This window comes from Borostomias antarcticus (assembly GCF_949987555.1).
Source record: "Borostomias antarcticus genome assembly, chromosome: 22".
Taxonomy (NCBI): domain Eukaryota; kingdom Metazoa; phylum Chordata; class Actinopteri; order Stomiiformes; family Stomiidae; genus Borostomias; species Borostomias antarcticus.
The window spans coordinates 20,025,785-20,049,806 of record NC_140255.1 but is presented as its reverse complement, the minus strand read 5'-3'; the positions used below and the strand labels follow the sequence as shown (position 1 = coordinate 20,049,806).

The 24,022-nt window shown below is 45.4% G+C and overlaps 2 protein-coding genes across 2 annotated transcripts; both read right to left on the bottom strand.

The window, feature by feature from the left end:
• Positions 1 to 8,677: 8,677 nt before the first annotated feature.
• On the bottom strand, positions 8,678 to 15,890 carry trub1 (TruB pseudouridine (psi) synthase family member 1). Its single transcript, XM_084456533.1, has 8 exons — positions 15,692 to 15,890; positions 15,191 to 15,289; positions 12,848 to 12,903; positions 12,284 to 12,365; positions 10,013 to 10,085; positions 9,760 to 9,899; positions 9,301 to 9,357; positions 8,678 to 9,129 (listed from the first exon to the last, which is right to left on the bottom strand). Exons 1-8 carry the CDS (start codon positions 15,867 to 15,869, stop codon positions 8,918 to 8,920), a joined length of 897 nt encoding a protein of 298 aa, XP_084312659.1. The 5' UTR covers positions 15,870 to 15,890; the 3' UTR covers positions 8,678 to 8,917.
• A 2,380-nt stretch (positions 15,891 to 18,270) lies between these two features.
• On the bottom strand, positions 18,271 to 22,667 carry LOC311324128 (pseudouridylate synthase TRUB1-like). The gene is made up of 8 exons (XM_084456534.1): positions 22,632 to 22,667; positions 21,842 to 21,940; positions 21,313 to 21,368; positions 20,769 to 20,850; positions 20,293 to 20,365; positions 20,034 to 20,173; positions 18,843 to 18,899; positions 18,271 to 18,670 (listed from the first exon to the last, which is right to left on the bottom strand). Exons 2-8 carry the CDS (start codon positions 21,885 to 21,887, stop codon positions 18,405 to 18,407), a joined length of 720 nt encoding a protein of 239 aa, XP_084312660.1. The 5' UTR covers positions 21,888 to 21,940; positions 22,632 to 22,667; the 3' UTR covers positions 18,271 to 18,404.
• Between the last annotated feature and the right edge of the window lie 1,355 nt (positions 22,668 to 24,022).

The window sequence follows — 24,022 nt, the reverse complement described above, 5'->3', positions numbered from 1 at the left end:
AATTTGCCATATCTATAGTCAAATCCACATGAAAGTAATCTTCAGGAAAAAGTATGTTCAACAGGCTAAACAACATTCTCTCATGTTCAACTAAATTATGTCTATACCAATACATACAACATACATGCATACAACTGTGACTAGCAACAAACTAATGATAAACTGTTAGCCTGGTCTACTAAATCAGCTAGCATCAAAAGGCTGGCTAGCGTAGCTAGAGCATGTTCAAACAAACATTGTTTCTTACAGAGAAAATGGCTCAAACGCACGTTTTCTACAAAAAGGTAAACATTAGACTACTTATCTACAGGATTCGTGTACTTACAGACAAATAGTATCCAAGGCAGAAGCGTAACAAGAAAATAACGCTGCGACACATGAGCTCTGCTGCGTGACTCGTTCTCAACTGAAGAAATGTGCAGAATTCCTGCAAATACTCTAGGTACCAAACTATCCACTAGGTGGCACTAAACACCTAAAATAATCAACTCAACTATTTCTAAAATGCGTTTCTAATGAAAGGCAGCACACTCCCCGCTTGGGAATAATACTTTTAACCCACTAACCATTTAACTAAATCATAAAAGAAAAGTCCTTTGGCTATAAGCATTTTTAATCCTTTCTGCAGGTTTCCTCTGAAAGCAGGACCACAATCTCTGAGACTGGCCTCAGAAATACCTTGGCAGTCCCTCCCTTGACTATCTTCACCTCCACCTTACGGACTCTTTTGTCACTGCTTGGCAAAGTTTTCACAATCAGTCCCACTGGCCATTCATTTCTGTGCACTTGGCTGTCTTTCAGCAAGACAACATCTCCTGTATTGACATTTGGCTTCTCCTCTGTCCATTTTCTGCGACTCTGTAGTGTAGACAGATATTCTCCTCTCCATCTCTTCCAAAAAGTGTCCGCAAGACACTGGACCTGTTTCCATTGCTTTCCATGCAGTACATTCATGTCAAAGTTTCCAGAGGGGGCGGAAACAGCACTCATCTTCTGAGTAAGTAGCATCGCTGGGGTGAGGACTGCTGGCATGTCGGGGTCAGTTGATACTGGCACCAAGGGTCTCGCATTCATGATTGCCATGACTTCGGCCATCAGCGTACTCAAGATCTCATGAGTGAGACGAGTAGGTCCTGTCTGAAGCAGCATACCGTCCAGAATACGCCTAGCTACCCCAATGAGCCTCTCCCATGCACCACCCATATGGGATGAGTGAGGGGGATTAAACACCCATGTGCAGTCTCTCTCCTGAAGGAAGTTTGTCACTGCTGCGATGTTCTCATTGATGCCCAGCTCCTTACAAGCGCCAACAAAGTTAGTCCCTCTGTCAGAGCGTAGAAGCTTTGCTGGACCACGGATCGAGAAAAACCTCCTCAGAGCATTGATAAAGCTGTCTGTTGACATGAACTCAATCAGCTCAATGTGCACAGCTCTGGTAGCCATGCATGTAAAAAGTACAGCCCATCGTTTGTTGTCCGCACTACCTCCTCTTGTGCGACGCATCATGACGGTCCATGGGCCAAAGACGTCGAGCCCAACATTGGTGAATGGTGGCTCAGGAGTGAGTCTGTCTGCTGGCAAGTTTGCCATCTTCTGGCCTTCTAACTGCCCTCGTAGCCTGCGACAGATCACACACTTGAAAATCACAGAGGAAACCAGACGCTTGCTGCCAATGATCCAGTATCCTGCAGCTCGGATGGCTCCTTCCGTGATGTGTCGTCCTTGGTGTGCCACTTTCTCATGATAGTATCTCACCAGCAGTGTAGCAACATGATGAGTCCGTGGGATGATCACAGGGTGTTTTTCTTCTTTTGACAGGTCTGCAGATGCTAAGCGACCTCCAACCCGAAGTAGACCATCTTCATCTTGAACAGGGTTTAGTTTCCTGAGTGGACTTTGTCTGGGGACTGACTTCTCCAGACATTGTAATTCCTCATTGAAGAAATCATGCTGGACAGACTGAATGATCACAGCTTTGGCCTGTGAAAGTTCTCCTGTGCTGACTCCATCGTTGAAACATTTCCAGCCTTTGCATTCAGCATCCTCTGCTCTCTCATGGAAAGATTTGGCAACATGGATGAGCCGGGCCATAATCCGACGGAGTGTGATCCAGCTTGAGAATCGTTCGAAGCGTTGAGAACCCAGCTGAGACTCTGAGGCTTTGGTAACCAGGGCTGTAACATCAGGTCGAATCTCAGCATCAGCTTCCGGCTCCAATAGAGTGAAGAGACTTGACTCTTGACTTGGTGCCTCCTCTGCATTGCCATGAGACAGGAAGGCCGGGCCTGAGAACCAAGCACTGCGTTGCAGGTGAGCTGCTGGTAGAGACCTAGTGGCAAGGTCTGCTGGGTTCAGGTCTGTGGAGACGTAGCTCCACTGGTCAGGGTGTGTGGATTTTCTGATACGCGTCACCCGGTTGGATACATACACATAAAACCGTCTTGTGGAGTTGTGGATGTAGCCAAGCACAATCTTGCTGTCTGTGAAGAACCTGACAGAATCCACATCCAGATCAATCTCATCTCGGATCAGCTCGTACAGTTCAACAGCCAGTACTGCTGCACACAGCTCGAGACGTGGAATGGTGTGAGCAGGTCGAGGGGCTAGTTTGGACTTCCCCATGACAAATCCAACATGGTATTGTCCTTCAGTGTCATCAGCTCTCAAGTAGGCCACAGCTCCTATTGCCACTGTGGACGCATCTGAAAAAATGCACAGTTCCCTTCTCTGGGTGGTAGACAGCGAGACTGGAATGTAGCACCTCTGGATGTGCAGGTCTTCGAGAGCCCTCAAAGAGTTCTTCCAGAGGTTCCATTCAGCTTCTTTTTCTGGGAGGAGTGGCGCATCCCACTCGCTATGGTCAGATGAGAGTTCCCTGAGTAGCGCCTTTCCTTGCATTGTTATGGGTGCCACAAACCCAAGAGGGTCGTACAAGCTATTGACTGTGGACAAGAGACCTCTCCGTGTGAATGGTTTCTCCTCTTGGGACACCTGGAATGTGAAGCTGTCTGTTTCCAGGTCCCAGGAGAGCCCCAGGCTACGCTGAAGAGGAAGAGGATCAACTCCAAGGTCCAAGTCCTTCAGGTCTTTAGCACGATCCTCTGCAGGGAAAGCTTCCATCACTTGTTCACTGTTAGATGCTACCTTGTGTAGCCACACATTGGACTCTGCCAACATCTCTCTGGTTCTTGTCAGGATGTCTATGGCTTCCTCAGGAGTTGCGAATGAGGCAAGACCATCGTCGACGTAGAACTGTCTCTCTACAAACTGCTTTGCATCAGATCCGTGTTCTCGCTCACCTTCTTGAGCAGCTCGCCTCATGCAGTAAATGGCCACCGCAGGTGAAGGGCTGTTTCCGAAAACGTGCACCTTCATCCTGTACTCCACCACATTCTTGCTAATGTCGTTGTCCTCATACCAGAGATACCTGAGGTAATCTCGATGATCTTCTTGCACGACAAAGCAATAAAACATTTGCTGTACATCTACTGTCAGGGCTACAGGTTCTTTCCGGAACCGCAGGAGAACACCCAACAAGGTGTTGTTCAAGTCTGGGCCGCTAAGGAGCACACTATTCAGAGATACTCCGTCACATTCCGCACTTGAATCAAACACAATCCTGATCTGGTCGGGCTTCTGTGGGTGATAAACACCAAATGTCGGAAGGTACCAGTGTTCTTTACCTTCCTCCAGATGTGCAGCAGGCTCTGCTTGATCATTATCCAGCATCTTCTGCATGAACTTGATGTAGTGACACTGCATTTCTGGTTTTCTCTCCAGAGTTCTCCGCAGTGAGCAGAGACGCTTCATGGCCTGCTCTCTGTTACTAGGAAGGCGGCGTCTAGGAGAGCGGAATGGCAAAGGTGCCACCCAGTGGTTTCTGTCATCCTGGTAAACCTGTTCATCCATGATGCTCAGGAAGGCTTTGTCCTCCATGGAGAGTGCTGGTTTGTCATCATCCTTAGACTTTTCAAAAACAGAGCATCCCAAGTTATCTGTACTCACAGTGGGGGCAGTGTCCTCCTCAAAAGCAGAAGAGACTGACCTATGTTGCTGTGTCGTGCCACCATAGTCTTCTTTCACCAGGATACTGTTTGCACATGGGCTGAGGAAGGATGTGCGACCGTTGTGCAGCACGTTTGCTTTGTAGACATTGACCTCTGCAGGTTTGTGAACCGTTCCCAAACAGGCTTCACCAACTATGACCCATCCCAAATCAAGCCGCTGCGCATACGGAGCATTGTGAGGCCCGTTGATTTGCTCACGCACCTTGTGCACCCTTAAGATGTCTCTTCCTAAGAGCAGGAGGATTGGAGCATCTGGGTCTACAGCTGCGATCTTGTCAGCAATTGGCAGTAGGTGAGGGTGATGGCGTGCAACCTCTTGGGAGGGAATCTCTGTTCGATCATCTGGCATCATGTCACACTCAATCAAGGTGGGAAGCGGAAGCTGCAGTTTTCCATCCATAGACTCTATCATGAAGTTAACAGCTCTCCTTCCTGAAGTCTCCATCTTTCCTGCACACGTTTTCAGTGTGTATGGAGTGGAGCTTGCCTGGACTTCAAAGAGATTGAAGAACTCTGTCTTCGCGAGCGATTTGTTGCTTTGTTCATCAAGCACTGCATACATCCTGATCGCTTTCTCCTTCCTGCTTGCAGGATATGCCTTGACCAAACAGATTTTGGCACATGAGCGTGGAGCATCTGCATTCCCACAGACCTCTGTACACTTTGAGGTGACTGAAGACGCATTCTCGCTTTGTTCCTGACTCTCCTCTTTGTCAACCATAACACTTTCTGTGGTCCAAGAAAAAGGGCCTGGATGCAGGGCTGTGATGTGTCTTTCACTGTTGCACTCAAGGCACTTGATTGTCGCTTTGCAGTCTTTTGCTACATGCCGAGTCGACCCACAACATCTGTAGCATATGCGGTTCTCTTTCAGGTATGATTTTCGCTCTTCTATAGACTTGCCTCTGAAGCTTCGGCACTTCTTGAGTGGGTGTGGCTTGTTGTGTATTGGACATTGACGATCGGGGTCATCCACTTTCTTCCCAGCAGGACCAGGTTGGTTGTCTCGGGATTCTGGTGAGACCTCTGTTTTGTGCACACTTACAGAGGCTCTGTAGCTGTTCTTGACATGTTTCTCTGTTTTGGACAGGGCATGGCTGCTTGAGTTGGTGAGAGTGAAACATGGATCATTCCTGATCTTTGCTTGACGTCGTACAAAGGTGGTGAAGACAGAGAACGGGGGAAATGCCACTCTGTGGTCCTCCTTGTACTGGGATCCATGAGCCATCCATCTCTCCTGGAGGTTGTGGGGGAGCTTTTCCACTATTGGATTCACTCCACGAGCCGTATCCAAATATGAGAGACCTGTAAGATACCCATCTTCTTTAGCACCCTCCAGCTCGAGGAGAATGTCACCCAGTTCTCGTAGCTTGGCATTGTCTTTGTTGGTTAACTTCGGAAAGTCTTCAATCTTCTTGAGTAGAGCGTGTTCAATGACCTCCGGTGCCCCGTAGCATTCTTCAAGACGTTGCCAAACCATGTTGAGTCCTGTTCTGGGATTGAGGACATATACTGAGCGAATCCTCTTCGCCTGTTCTGCTGACTCCAAGCCAAGCCATTTTGTCATCAGGTCCAGCTCCTCTCTATATGACAGGTTCAAATCCTTCGTAGCACTCACAAAAGATGCTTTCCATGACCAATAGTTTTCAGGTCTATCATCAAATTGCAGAAGGCCTGAACTCACCATCTCACGGCGAATGAGGTACCTTGCGAGGTCTGGTGCCCCTTGTGGCTCAGGTGAGTACTCTGTTGGTTTATTTTCTGTCATTTCTTGTCTTGTAGGCTCAGTGTCTCTGAAACCAGGCTGTTTGTGACTGTGTACTCTCTGATGACTAGCTGGTCCAGTGCTGAAAACTTCCAAATGCTTCTTGGATGACTTTTGTGGCTCTCTTGGATTTTCCCTTGATGGAGATTCCTTGATGAACAGCTGGGAGTGTTGTTGGATGTACTCACTAGTACGTTGTATGTTGCTGAGTGCCGGTTGTAGCGTAGGCATTGATTTATAGCTTTGCTCCCCGCTTTCGAGATCCTCAGCTTCCTCATATGCTGCAGCTTCAGCTGAAGCAGCAGCAGCGTCCTTCTGGCTTTGCAGTATGTAGAGATTGGCCTCTAGGTCCGCTTTCTGCTTCATCAAAACAGCCTCTTTCTCTGCAAAGGCCAGTTTAGCATGGGCAGCTTTTGCCTTAGCATGCGCTTTGGCGGCTGAAGACGATGATGACCGTCTGCTGGAGCGCCGAGATGACCTAGACTGATTTTCGATATCATTGTCTTCATAAGGAGACTCATGCTCCTCTAATAGCTGCTCCTTTTCCTCCACTTTTTGTTCTTCAGTAGCTTGTTGCTCTGTTGCTTGTGGCTGCGTAGCAGAGTGACTATCCTTCAGATATCCTTTTCCTGACCGTAGACTCATGCTTGCTGAGTGTTCTCTTCTTGTGCCTGAGCCCGCTGTGCTCTTGTCTTTTTACTGTACTGCCCTGGCAGCGCGTTACTATGCAGAGCTAGACAGGTAGCTAACAACTTGACATCTCCCAATCACAAGGCTTGACTTTTCTTGTAGTTTAATGAAAGAGTCTCGTTGTAAAACTGAAATACAATACAGAAATCAAATACACATTCATTAGTACACAAACACAATTACTGATATGCGAACACACTGATTACACAATTGAAATGTTGTTAATCTCACTGAGAAATCCAATTACAAAATACAATCAAATTTGCCATATCTATAGTCAAATCCACATGAAAGTAATCTTCAGGAAAAAGTATGTTCAACAGGCTAAACAACATTCTCTCATGTTCAACTAAATTATGTCTATACCAATACATACAACATACATGCATACAACTGTGACTAGCAACAAACTAATGATAAACTGTTAGCCTGGTCTACTAAATCAGCTAGCATCAAAAGGCTGGCTAGCGTAGCTAGAGCATGTTCAAACAAACATTGTTTCTTACAGAGAAAATGGCTCAAACGCACGTTTTCTACAAAAAGGTAAACATTAGACTACTTATCTACAGGATTCGTGTACTTACAGACAAATAGTATCCAAGGCAGAAGCGTAACAAGAAAATAACGCTGCGACACATGAGCTCTGCTGCGTGACTCGTTCTCAACTGAAGAAATGTGCAGAATTCCTGCAAATACTCTAGGTACCAAACTATCCACTAGGTGGCACTAAACACCTAAAATAATCAACTCAACTATTTCTAAAATGCGTTTCTAATGAAAGGCAGCACACTTACTCATATAACAAAAATCATTAGGAAATGATGAACAAAAGCATTAAAAAATGATGAAGAAATAAGGAATCCAGATGTAATCCGTCCCGACTATGAACAGTTCAGGACTGCATGTGAGGTGTGAGACAGGCTACATGACTACAGCCTCCTGGCTGCTCAGACTCTGGCCCTTCCTCCAACCTCTCCAGTTCCACATGCAAGGGGGCTCAACAACTGCTTGAGTCATTTCACTCCAAACTCTTGGTCAAACTTGGCAGACCTGCCAATGCCATATTCTGATTTGCGATCACATGTGAGGAAACTGCGAAAATGGCTGTCTTTAGTGATGAATAATATGTCAACCAAATACGATCTAGCAGCATGTTGATCATCCTACCTGTAGGTGTATAATTGTCCCCCACTCTGCGACAGCCGAAGAGTTTAGATAAAAAAGATTCCTGGCTTGTTTACTTATTGTTTTACATGTTAGGGGTCTCATAGATTACTAGTGTATCATATTAATTCCAAAAGAAATTCCATCAGTTGAGGTGGTTCGGGCATCTAGTGAGGATGCCTCATGGGCGCCTCTGGCGGGACTACGTTTCCGCACTGGCCTGGGAGCGGCTAAAGATTCCCCAGGCAGAGCTGGTTGATGCTGCCAGGGACAGGGATGTCTGGGGCCCCCTGCTGGAACTGCTGCCTCCGTGACCCGACCCCGGATAAGCAGATGAAGATGGATGGATGGATGGAAATTCCATATTTCCACTCCATCATTGCCACAAAGGAATATGCATCATGGGTGGGGGACAACATGTTTACTGTGCCCTTGTTTGCCTCTGGGGTTAATGGGCGACTCCGTTGTGTGTTTTCATATATTGTATAGGGAAACAATGACACATTCAGTTTTGAAATAAAAGGTGAAGAAACTTCTGGAAATATTTATTGCAAAAATGGTTGAAAAATTCACCAGAATGCAGGAAATTCGGTGTGACCTCAACATTTCTTGGGGGAGGACCCCCAGACCCCCGCTTATTGTATCCTCCCAATGTGGACCCTACAGTACGCCACTGGTGGGCCCAATGCCATATCTTTTCATGGGGCCCAGAATCCCTGGCGGCGGCCGGCCTGCAGGAACACTGTGAAGGACTGCATATAACCATTTGACAGCAGATATGTTAAAAAATACTTCAGTAAAAAAAAAAAACATTTTTGCAATAAATATGATGAAATAAGATGTTTCTTAACATTTTATTTCAAAACGGAATGTGTCATGGTCACTCAACTCTGTTGTATGCAAAAACATTTTAAAAAAAAAAACACTAAGGAAATTATACACCTACAGGTAGGACGATCAACATACTGCTGGATCTTATTTGGTTGACAAATTATTCATCATTAAAACAGCCATTTTCGCAATACATTACAAGCAGTTTCTTCACGTGATCTCAAAAAAGAATATGGCATTGGATTCCCCACATATAAACCTGACCTGAAATGACCTACAAAAGCACATTTCATTCAAGTTTAGCCAATCTTTGATTTCTCAATTTTGAGGCATTATCGGCTATTTTTGCACTGAGCATCAAGCACCTCTCAAAACCCCTATAAATCATATATGCCATAAATTAATAATATTTTGGCTTTTTTTGCCATTTTTTTGATGATTGAACCCGTCTATTTGGACAGGGCTGCTCTGATTGGTTGACCTCGGGGCAAGGCTGCATGACGTCCAGGATGTGCTGTAGGGTCCACTGGTCCTCCCGTAGCGCATGGTCCAGGGTGAACGGACCCTGCGCGGTCCGGGTCAGCTCCTTCACATGGGCGCAGGACGACAGCGCTGGACAGGGGGGAGGAGAGGGGGAGAGGGAGAGGGGGAGAGGGAGAGGGGGAGAGAGAGACGAGAAACAGAGAGAGAGGAAGAGAGATAATGAGACATTACCAACATATATTATAACGTCTGCAGCAGGGTTTTCAAGATCCAATGACAATCAAATGTTCAAGTTCAAACCTTTTCCAAGGTCGTCGACCAAACTCCTGACGTGACATCCACCTCCACATTCGATATCTGTACCAGCACAAACACACAACTCTTCATCCACCTCCACATTCGATATCTGTACCAGCACAAAACACACAACTCTTCATCGGTGACTAGCCTGGCATTGTTTAATGTGTGTGGTTTCATTGCTCATTTTGTTAATTGATTAGCTATATTAAAAATCTTGGTTATTCAAACCGCTCCTTGTCTCTTGGCTCCCCGGTTCACCGTTAGTGTGTTACTCCCTTTCGCCCCCCTGGGTGGAGCCAAGGCAAGTAACATTTTGGGGGCTCGTCCGGGATCCGGACGTCAGTTTTTTTTCAGCCGAGTTGTTTGACTGAGTATTTGGTAGTCTTGTGTTTTTTTGTGTTTACGTAACAGTGATAAGCACATGATTGATTATGAAGACGGAGAGAAAGGAGGATTGACCCAGGGTGAAGAGAGGGGGCGTGAACTCCAGCAGGGAGAGGTACTTCACGCTGACGGGTCTGGCTGGTTTGGACTCCACCTGGTGACCCTGCTTCAGCAGCACAGACAGACGCTTACCGTCCTTCTTCAACGCAGAGTAGCTGTCAGGGTCAAAGGGCACTTCATTTATTTATCAACATCACCTTTACTCATCATGGAGCCAGAGAGAGAGAGTGTGTGTGTGTGTGTGTGTGTGTGTGTGTGTGTCACTCACAGTGGAGGGACCTGCATGATGTCACCTGTGAAGCTCTTCAGTTTCTCCTCAAAGTCTTCTCTGGTGATGTGATCTAGAGCATCAACCAGAACAGACTGAGACTCAGATGACAGATGTCTGTATTCATCAGGTGAGGAAATGAACCCTTTATTATACCTGTTAAAACCCCATGAAGCACACCTGGGTGGGCCACATGATGGCTGTGTTCACCCTGCCTATAACATCCTATCTCAACTTCATTCAACAACAACTGTGTTCTCACGGCCATCAGATTCATTAACCAGCCTCGTGCCGCCACCCCCACTGACTGGACCACTTGCACACGACCTCTGACCCCTCTCATACCTCAACGGCACACACATTGCACACATTTTACATATAAAAAATCTCTCATCTATCACATGCTCCATACTGTAGATCAGACTTGCATGTTTGCGGAGAGCATTTTTGACAAAACACAATTTAAAGGACATGGCCAACATTTTGGGAAAGACGCTTGTTTTCCATCTTCCCTGGGGTTAGACAAGCAGTATGAAGCATCTTCCCTGGGGTGAGACAAGCAGTATGAAGCATCTTCCCTGGGGTGAGACAAGCAGTATGAAGCATCTTCCCTGGGGTGAGACAAGCAGTATGAAGCATCTTCCCTGGGGTTAGACAAGCAGTATTAAGCATTTTCAACTCTGTGTGCAATATGAAGGGCGAGACCTGGACCGATTAGCCTAGCTTAGCGGCATTCACTGGTAACATGTTAGGCCGATTAGCCTACTTTCCAAATGTCACAAAATAACCCCCAAATACAACTACAAAACTATTCTGTTAAGAGTTTTTAATGTGTGTATTTACCACGTTGAGTGATAAAAAAAACTGACATTAAATAATGTCTGATAAATTAAGATAGGTCTTGTCGCCTGGACACATCAGTTCAAATGCTTCCAATGCTAATCCAGCACAATAAGAGCAGGATAGCCAGTTAGCTCATGAACTCACTACAGTACACTACAGAACAACTAGCAGCAGCTTCCATAACATTAATGGTAGCAGTCAGTGGCTAAAGCAGTTACACTGATGATTCCTGTAATGTTAGCCATTTTGCTGCAATTGGTTCAACTTCTGTTTCTGGACAAAGGTAAGGGATAAACACAGATAGCACAAGCCTAGCGGACCTACAGCGGGTCCCTGATGGACGAGCTGGCGGACCTCCGGCTGCTGGCGGGTTCCTGTCCATTTGCACATTGAAAGGCAAGCGGACCTCTGGTGGATTATTGACGTCAGGGACAGCGGTCCGCTAGTAATCCGAAATGCTCCCGCTATTGCTCCACCACCATTCCACCGGTAGTTTATTGTCTATATCCTAGGCCCTTTGACCCTAGGCTTATGGATTTCTATTGCTAAATTAATTTATTCTGAACATTTTTTAGGTAACCCTTCCTTTCATAGTCCCCCAATAACTAAAAATGTATCTGGTAAATACATGCAAAGTATAGCCTAATATATAATAGGTAATTACCGAGACACCTATACTGTAGATATAATTTCACATTTAGTATTTCATATGTTCAATTACTGCACATACATTCAATAGCACCACCAGGTAACCATATTTTTACAGCTTCTATTACATCCAGTGACGAAAAAAATTCTCCCACACTGGTGCTTGAACCCCGGACCTTTGTGTTTGCATATTTGTACTATTTTCCCCCTTTGATGATAAACGTTTTTTGCAAGCATTGTGTGGCCGTGTTGTCATCTTGTCGCGGGAAATGTAACCACACTTTCAAACGTTTATGCGTAGACGACATGTTGCTGGCGTCTTCTACCGCGGTCTAATAAAACTAAACAACGCATCGTGCGTGCAACGTCATCGCGCATGCGCAGCAACGACAGGAATCAATAGCGGAATCGTTCAGGATTTTGGCCAACGATTCCAAGGAATCGATTCACTGGGAACCGGTTCTCAACAAGAACCGGTTTTCGATGCGCATCCCTAGTGCCACAATCAGTTTGACACAGTTAAAGGAGTAGTAAAGGGAAAATGCATGTTTAGCCCTGTTTTAAGGTTACTTATGATCATATACAATGGTTCAGATCAAAACTAGCACTTTTGAGAAAGTCTGATAATTGCTCTACCACCGTTTTGGTCATACAATGGATGTGGGTGGGCACCTTGAAAAATCTTTCAAAAACATGTTAAACTCTCGATTTCAAAGACCCAGCTGGAGACAGAATAATCCCAATCCCGTCCACTCACAGGTGGTCCTGCTCCATACGTACCATGGCTCTTCTCCTGGACCACACTGCCTGTGGCGTCCAGCGTGTCTGTTGCTTTCCCCAGTTCACAAACAGCTCTGTATTCCTGCACAAACCAAAGAACAATATGACACTAGAGAACCAGCTATACCAGTACCAGCTATACCAGAACCAGCTATACCAGTACCAGCTATATCAGTACCAGCTATACCAGAACCAGCTATATCAGTACCAGCTATACCAGTACCAGCTATACCAGAACCAGTACCAGCTATACCAGAACCAGCTATACCAGAACCAGCTATATCAGTACCAGCTATACCAGAACCAGCTATACCAGTACCAGCTATACCAGAACCAGTACCAGCTATACCAGAACCAGCTATACCAGAACCAGCTATATCAGTACCAGCTATACCAGTACCAGCTATACCAGAACCAGCTATACCAGAACCAGTACCAGCTATACCAGAACCAGCTATACCAGAACCAGTACCAGCTATACAAGAGTCAGGACCAGCTATACCAGAGCCAGTGCCAGCTATATCACAAACATCAGAGGAGAAGGTTTTAACACTGACCACGTACCTTTGGGCCAGCTAACATGGTCCTGAGCATCTTCGTACCTATTCCAATACCAACGACTGAAAGAGGCAGAAAACACAGTTAATCAAAATGGTATCATGAAATCTGCAGTAGCTACAAGACAGCAGTGAGAGAAAGTTCTGGCAGGGTGATTTCAGTCTGCTTCTCTCTCAGGGTTTGTGGGTTTGGGTACAAACACACTCCCATAAGGCCATGGCCATCTTGCACGCTTCAAACCAGGCGAGGCCTCTGTGAGAGAAGCCTGAGCTCCGAGCTTCTTGGCTGGACCACAACAGCAGCGAATGTCTGTGACTGAGTGATGAAGGTACATTGGTCGGCCGGATGCAGATATATGCAAATTGGCCAATTTTGCACACCTACATGATCCAGCCATATACTAGGTTTTGACAGTTTTATGGTTGTTGTTTTTTTTCGTTTTTTGTGCTCTGGTGTTCGACCAGCAATCACAAATCCGAATAATTGTTACAGTGTTGCTAAGTCTCACGCATTGGCCGTGAGACACACGCATTTCAACTAATTCACACTCTCACACGCCACACTTCACATTTCTCATGCAGATTAATGAATCCACAAAATTGTTTTGCAGGACTTTTAGTTTGAAATTCCTTTGAGATAGTTTCTGCTCGCGTGTTGGTTGCTGCATGCCTATTGGTTGTTGTGTCGGTGTGCAGCATGGAGCTATAGAAGAGGATAGCTGAATCCCAATCTGAGTGCGCAAACCACCCTTGCGGCCTGAGCACTTAATTGACGTCAGCTGGAAGGGCCAGAGGGTGCAGGGCCGTGAATTAACTGGGACAGCACTTCCAGCGGCGTGCCAACGATTCCCAAGCCAGTTTAGCTCAATGCCCCTCCCACTTCGTTTTCATTGGCTGCCGCGTCCCTCCACGCAGAGGCTGCTCTGACGCCCTCCTCATTTCCGCTCGGCTCTGCAAATTGACGTCTGTTTTAAATTAATAATGATTTAAAATTTATGTTGGGGTGGGATATGTTTGCAGCATGTGGATTTCAAGATAAATGTTGTGTTATCGGCAAATGTCATCATTTATGTGTGATGCACTCGGATCATGACTCGGATGCACTCAAGCACTGTGTCACATGAGATGCGGTGGACTGTGGGTATTTTCTGCTCCTAAGTCCGCGAAATTGCGGACTTTCGGTAAGTGCGGTTAAAATGCGCAAATGGCGGCAGTGGCGCACTTGTGGACCTAGCAATTCCGTTTTGGGACCCTGAGCCCTTGTGGACTTGGCGGGAACGCGCATGTAAGGCCACAAGGCCGCGAGCGCTCTGCACTTTCACCTAAGTGCGCGATTTGGGATTCAGCTGCTGTGTGAAGTCTAGCGTGCGCGAGTTGACCGCTGATGGAAGAATCTGTCTGTGAGCTGCATGCCCTGTAGCCTAATCACCTCAATCATTTTTCAAAGGGTTGCCAAGTCAAAAATAAAAAATCTCAGTTAGCACCCCCCCACCCCCTAATCTAAAATTAAAGGACAATGCTCGTTTTTGACAACCTGGACCTTATTTACGACATATCATAAGACGTTTGACTCACCGAGATCACTGGTGTAGTTCGGAGGCATGTAGAAGAAATTTAAAATCCAGCGCGAGCCAGTATATCCATGTAATGGCAGTGGTCGGGGCACCGAGAATGCAGTTTCTAAAAATCTATTTTCTGCCGCGAAACGGTTGTTTTCATCAATCTGTCTTGATGAATCGCTAGTTGTGCTTACATAGAGAGCATAGGCCTGTAGTGGTATTTCACATGCCTCTGTAATATGATCTTTAGAAACGTCTTTAGACACGAAATAGCTTCCTCACTTGCTCCAGCACGCATGCGCACAGCGTGCTGGAGCAACGATTGCGCGCTGTGCGAATGCGTGCTGGAGCAAGTGAGGAAGCTATTTCGTTTCGAAAGACGTTTCTAAAGATCATGGCATGTGAAAACCACAACAGGCCTATGCTCTATGTAAGCACAACTAGCGATTCATCAAGACAGATTGATGAAAACAACAGTTTCGCGGCAGAAAATAGATTTTTAGAAACTGCATTCTAAGTGCCCCGACCACCGCCATTACATGGATATACTGGCTCGCGCTGGATTTTAAATTTCTTCTACATGCCTCCGAACTACACCAAAGTGATCTCGGTGAGTCAAACGTCTTATGATATGTCGTAAGTAAGGTCCAGGTTGTCAAAAACGAGCATTGTCCTTTAAATCTAACTCCAAGCTTTTGGTCAAACTTGGCAACCCTGATTGTTATAATGTCAGAGCCAAACCGCGCTGTAGTTTTCGCTGTTTGTTCCCTGGCTGGATGGAGCTCTCTTACCCAGCACTCCGCACGCTGCACTGTCCAGGGTTCCTCCATGACCCATCTTCAGAGCCTGCTTCTTCCTTTTGCGGGGGTTGGGGTTTTGAACACCCGCATCTGAAGCAAAGATTAAATTCATGTACATTCAAACTAGGCAGACTGTAAGATGGTAGTGGCTCTAGACCTGGTCCTCTCTGCTGCCGCCCATGTCGGGGATGATGCATTACATCTTAAATGGTGTTGAGAGACTTTAAGATGTAATGCATCATCCCCGACATGGGCGGCAGCAGTGAGTAGGCTAAACAAAGCGGAGAGCGCCGATTCGCCGGTAGAAGAAGACAGTCGATGCGCTGTGGATATAAAACATTTAAGTGTACAAATGTACCTTTTATTTGAAAGGTGGGGGACTACAAACTGTAGCGACTTAGGAGAAAAGGCTTTCATCTTTCAATCCACATGCATTATCTCGATACTATATCGAGGCATGGTGTTGAATGAACAGCATCAACATCTTCCTACCTTTCAGGAGCGCTTGTTTGAGAGAGCTCAGCACCGCTGCAGATGTGGGTCCTGGCTTTTTATAAATCGCAAAAATTCCATTCAATGACCGTAAAGTTTCCAGAGAAGCATGTTGAGGTGCGGACGGTCCTGCCTCAGATCCAGACATGCTTCCCTTAATAGATCCAGATCCAGACATGCTTCCCTTAATAGATCCAGATCCAGACATGCTTCCCTTAATAGATCCAGATCCAGACATGCTTCCCTTCTAGCTCCAGGACGCTTCCGGTGTTGTGAACTCCTCTGGAACGGAAGCTGTCTTTTTTATTTTATTTTTTTATAAATCTTTATTAATCAAGGTACAAAACAGTACAAAATGTACAGTACAAAACAATACAAATTAGCAACAATCAATCAATACAAAGAATGAAATAAAACAAATAAAAAAATAATACAAGAGCCAGGGTACATATATCAAGCCTTTCACACAAACAAATCAAAGCAGGTGCACAAACTCACTGTCTTCGTAGCCTTCTTATTGGAGGAAAAAATTGTCTTTATGTATTGTTTGGTTTCATTTTCTAGAATTTTGAACAGGGGTTTAGAGTTAGTAAATTTGGATTTGTGAATGTGAAATTTTGCTCAAAGAACTAGGTTAATAATATAATATTCTTTGGTTTTACTGCCAATATCTTTAATGAAACCAAACAAAACATTCTCTAGACATAGAGTGAAATCAGGGTCAATATTATCAATAATAAATCTACTTAGATCCTGGAAGGGAAGCTGGCGGCTCTCTCAAAAGTAGCTAGATGACGTAATCAACTAATTAGCATAACACGCAATTCTGAAAGGTAAAATGAATACTGTATATATAAACTTTATTGCGGGCACAGGCCCATTCAAAGAACATACAACATTAAAATGACACAAATAAAAGATTACAGTATTCAAAAAACGACTTATAAAAGGCACTCATACCAGTGTCTCAGATACTGATTGATGTATTAATAGAACTGGATAGGGTCACTCCATTCTACCCTTTTCCATCAATCCGAACCTGGTTCTGGTTCTGGGCCGGTGCTGGTGCCGGTTCAACTGGTTCAACTGGTTCAACTTGCGAACCTTCCGCAAACCTGTTTGCCTTTCCACCGACCAGAGCCACGTCTCGTCATTGTATACGTCTCCAACGCAACAGCGGCAACTTTAAAGGAGTAGTAAAGGGAAAAATCATGTTTAGCCCTGTTTTAAGGTTACTTATGATCATATACAATGGTTCAGATCAAAACGTTGACAAAACTAGCACTTTTGAGAAAGTTGATAATTGCTCTACCACCGTTTAGGTTATAATGGATGTGGGTGGGCACCTTGAAAATCATTCAAAAACATGTTAAACTCTCGGTGCGTCTATGGCAGACTTGTGCCGCCCGGCGGGCAGGAGGATGCCACAATATATATACGCGTTGAAGTGTCCTTGAGCAAGACACTGAACACCTAATTGCTCCCAATGATTAGACTAGCACCTTGATGGCAGCTGGTCGCCATTGGTGTGTGAATGGGAGAGGCCATTGGTGTGTGAATGGGAGAGGCCATTGGTGTGTGAATGGGAGAGGCCATTGGTGTGTGAATGGGAGAGGCCATTGGTGTGTGAATGGGAGAGGCCATTGGTGTGTGAATGGGAGAGGCCATTGTAAAGCACTTTGGATAAAAGCACTATCTAAGTGCAGTCATGTACCATTTACCATACATACATATGCTTCACATTCACAGCCATAGTGGAACATCAACACGAGCCTGCTATGTCCTGGCAGGTCAGTCAGTCACAAACCTGGGTCAGATTCTTCCAGAGATCATCATGGTCATAGTGAGGGCAGTCCTGGCTTAGGGTCAAAGGTTAAACAGGTTAGTGTTTCCTGTAGTAGTCAGGGTTAGGGTCAAAGGTTAAACCGGTTAGTGTTTCCTGTAGTAGTCAGGGTTAGGGTCAAAGGTTAAACAGGTTAGTGTGTCCTGTAGTAGTCAGGGTTAGGGTCCAAGGTTAAACAGGTTAGTGTGTCCTGTAGTAGTCAGGGTTAGGGTCAAAGGTTAAACAGGTTAGTGTGTCCTGTAGTAGTCAGGGTTAGGGTCAAAGGTTAAACAGGTTAGTGTTTCCTGTAGTAGTCAGGGTTAGGGTCAAAGGTTAAACAGGTTAGTGTGTCCTGTAGTAGTCAGGGTTAGGGTCAAAGGTTAAACAGGTTAGTGTTTCCTGTAGTGGTTGAAAACACATCTGTGCCAGATTGTGTGTCTGGTCCAGTAGAAACAAGGGAAACTCCAAAAAGTACAAACAAAAAGAAAGGAATGGGAGCAATATATAATTTGATGGTTTTATGAAAAAATAAATACACTCAAACAAACAATACATTTGTCTCTTACTCATATAACAAAAATCATTAGGAAATGATGAACAAAATCATTACAAAATGATGAAGAAATAAGGAATCCAGATGGAATCCGTCCCGACTATGAACAGTTCAGGACTGCATGTGAGGTGAGAGACAGACTACATGACTACAGCCTCCTGGCTGCTCAGACTCTGGCCCTTCCTCCAACCTCTCCAGTTCCACATGCACAGGGGGCTCAACCCAGGGGGGCTACAGTGGTCCAGTGACTCCAGCAGGAGGGCCAGGGGGCCAGGGGGGTCACTGCCTCCTGTCCCACTCCCTCTGACTGCATCATCTGGAGAGAGGGGATGGACAGATTAGGAATTCCCCTTCTCCTCTCTGCCAACGTCACCCCCGTTAACCTCTGGACAGGGCTGCTCTGATTGGTTGACCGCTGGACAGGGCTGCTCTGATTGGTTGACCACTGGACAGGGCTGCTCTGATTGGTTGACCTCGGGGCAAGGCTGCATGACCTCCAGGATGTGCTGTAGGGTCCACTGGTCCTCCCGTAGCGCCTGGTCCAGTGTGAACTGACCCTGCTTGGTCCGGGTCAGCTCCTTCACATGGGCGCAGGACGACAGCGCTGGACAGGGGGGAGGAGAGGGAGGAAGGGAGAGGGGGAGAAGGAGAGGGGGAGAGAGCGAGCGAGACAGACGAGAGAAACAGAGAGGGAGGAAGAGAGAGATAATGAGACATTACCAACATATATTATAACGTCTGCAGATCCAATGACAATCAAATGTTCAAGTTCAAACCTTTTCCAAGGTCGTCCACCAAGCTCCTGATGTAAAATCCACCTCCACATTCGACATCTGTACCAGCACAAAACACACAGCTCCTCATCAGTGACTAGCCTGCCATGTTGGGTGTTGTGTTACAATAACTCCACTACTTTTTAACTAGTAATGTACAGTAACCAATTACTTTTCGAATTAAAATAACACAGTTACTGACATTTAAATGAGCTCGTTACTTTTGTGCAATGGACAAATAGCCTACATTTCCTGTTTATGATCTAACGTCAACGTCCGTGCGCAATGCATCAACAATCCCCAGCCATCACGGCTGACAGCTGTCTGGAGTTGCTACGAACGGACACGTCGCCAAGAAGCTGCATCAGCTATGACCTCCGGACAGCGCAGGGTGAGAGGTCATGTTTTCGGTGGCGTGTGTGCGTTTGTTTGTGCGTGTTTGTTTGTTTGTTAGCAGGATAATACAAAAACTAGTGGACCGATTTTCACGAAACTCGTGGAAGGGTGTAGCATGGTCCAACCTAGAACTCGTTAAATTTGAGAGTGGATCCAAAGCTCAGGGAGGATCCAGGAGCTGCCCAAACACGGGCCTGGCAGACATTCACCTCCATTCATTTGACTAGGATTACACAAAAACTACCCAAGTGCTTTTCATGAAACTCAGTGGAGGGGTGTAGCATGGGACAATCTAGAACCCATTCAATTTTGGCACAAAGCCACGAAATGCATTCAGGGGCGGAGGTCTTTGCTCTGTGAGCCCCATTTCTAGTTGATTCATATCATTGTGGATGGACACAAGTTAAAAATGCCCATTGTTTTTGCAAAATAGGACTTTACTTTCACTATTCACTTCATTTAGGCTACTACACATTATTCAAAAGTGATCACTAGTGACTATATTCTGTATGCGCCCGCGGTGCCTACAGCATGCAGCGGGCTAAGTTGACTGTTCTATCATCTCTGAGGCCTTTGCATCAACATTAAGCTGAAAACCTGTAGTTTTTAGCTGTGTTCATTTCCCCCATTGAAAAATCCCAGTTGAAATATTGAAAAAAGTCAATAGGTTTACTAGCAAATGTAACTACGTACTAATTTTCAGTAACTTGCCCAACACTGCTAGCCTAGTAATAATCAATCTATACAGTGTGATGAGCACATGATTGATGATGAAGACGGAGAGAAAGGAGGATTGACCCAGGGTGAAGAGAGGGGGCGTGAACTCCAGCAGGGAGAGGTACTTCACGCTGACGGGTCTGGCTGGTTTGGCCTCCACCTGGTGACCCTGCTTCAGCAGCACAGACAGACGCTTACCGTCCTTCTTCAACGCAGAGTAGCTGTCAGGGTCAAAGGGCACTTCATTTATTTATCAACATCACCTTTACTCATCATGGAGCCAGAGAGAGAGTGTGTGTGTGTGTGTGTGTGTGTGTGTGTGTGTGTGTGTGTCACTCACAGTGGAGGGACCTGCATGATGTCACCTGTGAAGCTCTTCAGTTTCTCCTCAAAGTCTTCTCTGGTGATGTGATCTAGAGCAGAAACCACAACAGACTGAGACTCAGATGACAGATGTCTGTATTCATCAGGTGAGGAAATGAGCCCTTTATTATACCTGTTAAAACCCCATGAAGCACACCTGGATGGGCCACATGATGGCTGTGTTCACCCTGCCTATAACATCCTATCTCAACTTCATTCACCAAAAGATCTACTATGTTCTCAAGACTTTTTTCAGTAGTTTTCCATCGTTTCAAAATGTAATAACTTGATGATACTATTCATCACTGACAGAGAGCTTCTGCATTCTGAAACGTTTACTAGATTCAGCATCTGGACAACACGTACAATACCAACATGTACCAGCAGAGTGTTAACTGGAGACAGAATAATCCCAATCCCGTCCACTCCCAGGTGGTCCTGCTCCATACGTACCATGGCTCTTCTCCTGGACCACACTGCCTGTGGCGTCCAGCGTGTCTGTTGCTTTCCCCAGTTCACCAACAGCTCTGTATTTCTGCACAAACAAAAGAACAATATGACACTATGTTTAGCCCTGTTTTAAGGTTACTTATGATCATATACAATGGTTCAGATCAAAACGTTGACAAAACTAGCACTTTTGAGAGTCTGATAATTGCTCTACCACCGTTTTAGTTATACAATGGATGTGGGTGGGCACCTTGAAAAATCATTCAAAAACATGTTAAACTCTCGATTTCAAAAACAAGAAACTCACCGAGGTGTTAGTTGGCGTTCTGACATATAATTTGCCTTTGAAATTGAGAGTTTAACATGTTTTTGAAAGATTTTTAAAGGTGCCCACCCACATCAACTGTATGACCAAAACCGTGGTAGAGCAATTATCAGACTTAATCAAAAGTTTTGATCTGAACCATTGTATATGATCATAAGTAACCTTAAAACAGGGCTAAACATGCATTTTCCCTTTACTACTCCTTTAACACTGACCACGTACCTTTGAGCCAGACAACATCGTGCTGAGCATCTTCGTACCGTTTCCAATACCAACGACTGAAAGAGGCAGAAAACACAGTTAATCAAAATGGCATCATGAAATCTGCAGTAGATGCAAGACAGCAGTGAGAGAAAGTTCTGGCAGGGTGACTTCAGGCTGCTTCTCTCTCAGGGTTTGTGGTTTTGGGTACAAACACACTCCCATAAGGCCATGGGAGAATGCCCTGTCTTGATGGGACCTGCGCATGCGCGCTCTTTGAACCGGCTGCTCTGTGCTAGAAGCCTCACGGTCCAGATACATACTAGGTACATACTCACGGTCCAGATACATACTAGGTACATACTCACGGTCCAGATACATACTAGGTACATACTCACGGTCCAGATACATACTAGGTTTTGAACGTCTTGTTTTTTCTGCTCGGTGTCCGACCACAAATCCTAATAATGGTTATAATGTCAGAGCCAAACCGAGCTGTATAAAGACGTGGTTTTCTCTGTTTGTTCCTGGTTGGATGGAGCTCTCTTACCCAGCACTCCTGACGCTGCACTGTCCAGGGTTCCTCCATGACCCATCTTCAGAGCCTGCTTCTTCCTCTTGCGGGGGTTGGGGTTTTGAACACCCGCCTCTGAAGCAAAGATTACATCCATATACATCCAAAATAGGCAGACTGTAAAATGGTATGGATAGCTGTAGAGCAACATTGATTAAAGGTCACACCGGCCATATTATGCACATCTGGTCCTTTAGACAAAAATAAATAGCTAACGTCAGCTAATTTGAGTTGTTCTAGGTCAAGGTCAAGGTCAACTTTATTTATAAAGCACGTTTAAAATCAACCGAAGTTGCACCAAAGTGCTGTACAATATATAAAATAAACTAAAACAAACAACAGAATAAAGTGCACATAATCACAGAACAATAAAAGGACAGGACACAAAACAGGACAGGGGATGTAGGCTATCAGGCCTCAAAAGCCAGTGAGAACAAGTGCGTTTAAGCTGAGACTTAAAGAGCCCTAGGTTCTGTGTGTCTAATGTGTGGAGGGAGGCTGTTCCAGAGCTTTGGGCCAGCCACCCTTGGTCTTCAGTCTGGATCTAGGGGCTATTAAAAGAGTCTCGGAGGAGGACCTCGGGGTTCTACTGGGCAAGTGCAACTAGCCTTGAGTCTGGTAATCGATAATATCAATTCACATAGATTATCTCGCTGCAGATAGATGGAGAGGTAAATAGATAGATGGAGAGGTAAATAACAATGAATGATGTTGAATGAACAGCAGCTCAACATCCACAAGCTGCTGGTCCATATGAGTGATCTACCTTTCAGAAGCACCTCTTTGAGTGAGTTCAGCACATCGGCAGATGTGGGTCCTCGCTTTTTATAAATCGCAAAAAGTCCATTCAATGACTGTAAAGTTGCCAGAGCAACATGTTTAGGTTTGGGTAACCCATGTTTGGGGAAACCTGTCACCATCCCAGCCATGCTTCCGAGGAATGTGAGCGCACGTGGATGACGTACGCGACGTCTTCTTCTTCTGGTTTCTGGCAGGCTAGACGCCGACGTGGCGTATTGCTGCCTCCCCTGGCCAGACACGGTACTGCACCCCTCCCAGACCCTCACACTCTAAGATGTAAGCCACCGCCCTCCCCACCTCATACTGGTGACTCCCAGCGCATGGAAACACCTTATTCAGAATATTACATATTCCAGCATATTTATTGGTTACTTAATCGGAATATGGTGGAATATGTGCATAAACCTGGTCAATGATGTAGCGCCCGTCGATCTGTAGGTAAACCATAGCACTGCACAGAAGCGGCAGTCAAGCGATCAAAGCTTTGCAACAAGTGATCAAAACAAATCCCCAGGAAACACTGCACTCGTCTGGGACCTGAGGACCGTAGAAATGTACGTAGCCTAGTTGATTCATTCATTTGGTGATTGTGGAGATAATCAGCGCAGTCGCGCCCCGTCCCTCCAGTCAGAAGACAGATGAGACACAGTCAGAATAGACAGATGAGACACAGTCAGAATAGACAGATGAGACACAGTCAGAATAGACAGATGAGAGGGACACAGTCAGAATAGACAGATGAGAGGGACACAGTCAGAATAGACAGATGAGAGACACACAGTCAGAATAGACAGATGAGAGGGACACAGTCAGAATAGACAGATGAGAGGGACACAGTCAGAATAGACAGATGAGAGGGACACAGTCAGAATAGACAGATGAGACACACAGTCAGAAGAGACAGATGAGACACACAGTCAGAAGAGACAGATGAGACACAGTCTTGGCAAGTGGGAGAATGTATTCTTACTTTTTATTTAATTTCAAATTAATAAATCATGAAAAACAGTCATACTACTACTCAATTTCCATGATATTGCATTGCCATATGGTGTCTGTAAATATGAATTGCATTGTTTGTAAACTGCCACTCACGCTACAGTTCTTGTAATGCTGTCAGTTTAATCCGACACTGCCAACCTGCTGTGCCATCTGGACCGCAATGGAAACGTTTTTAATTTGATTGTGTTCATCTTCAATTACTTTTGTCACACACAAGTCTTGTTGGTGTATTTTTTAACATTGTCAAACTTATAAAATAAAATAAATACACAATTCTTTTTTTGTTCCTTCCCATTTTTATATTCCATCATGGGCCAGAGCCACTCTGGTTGTGAGTCCTTAAATGTCTCCTCA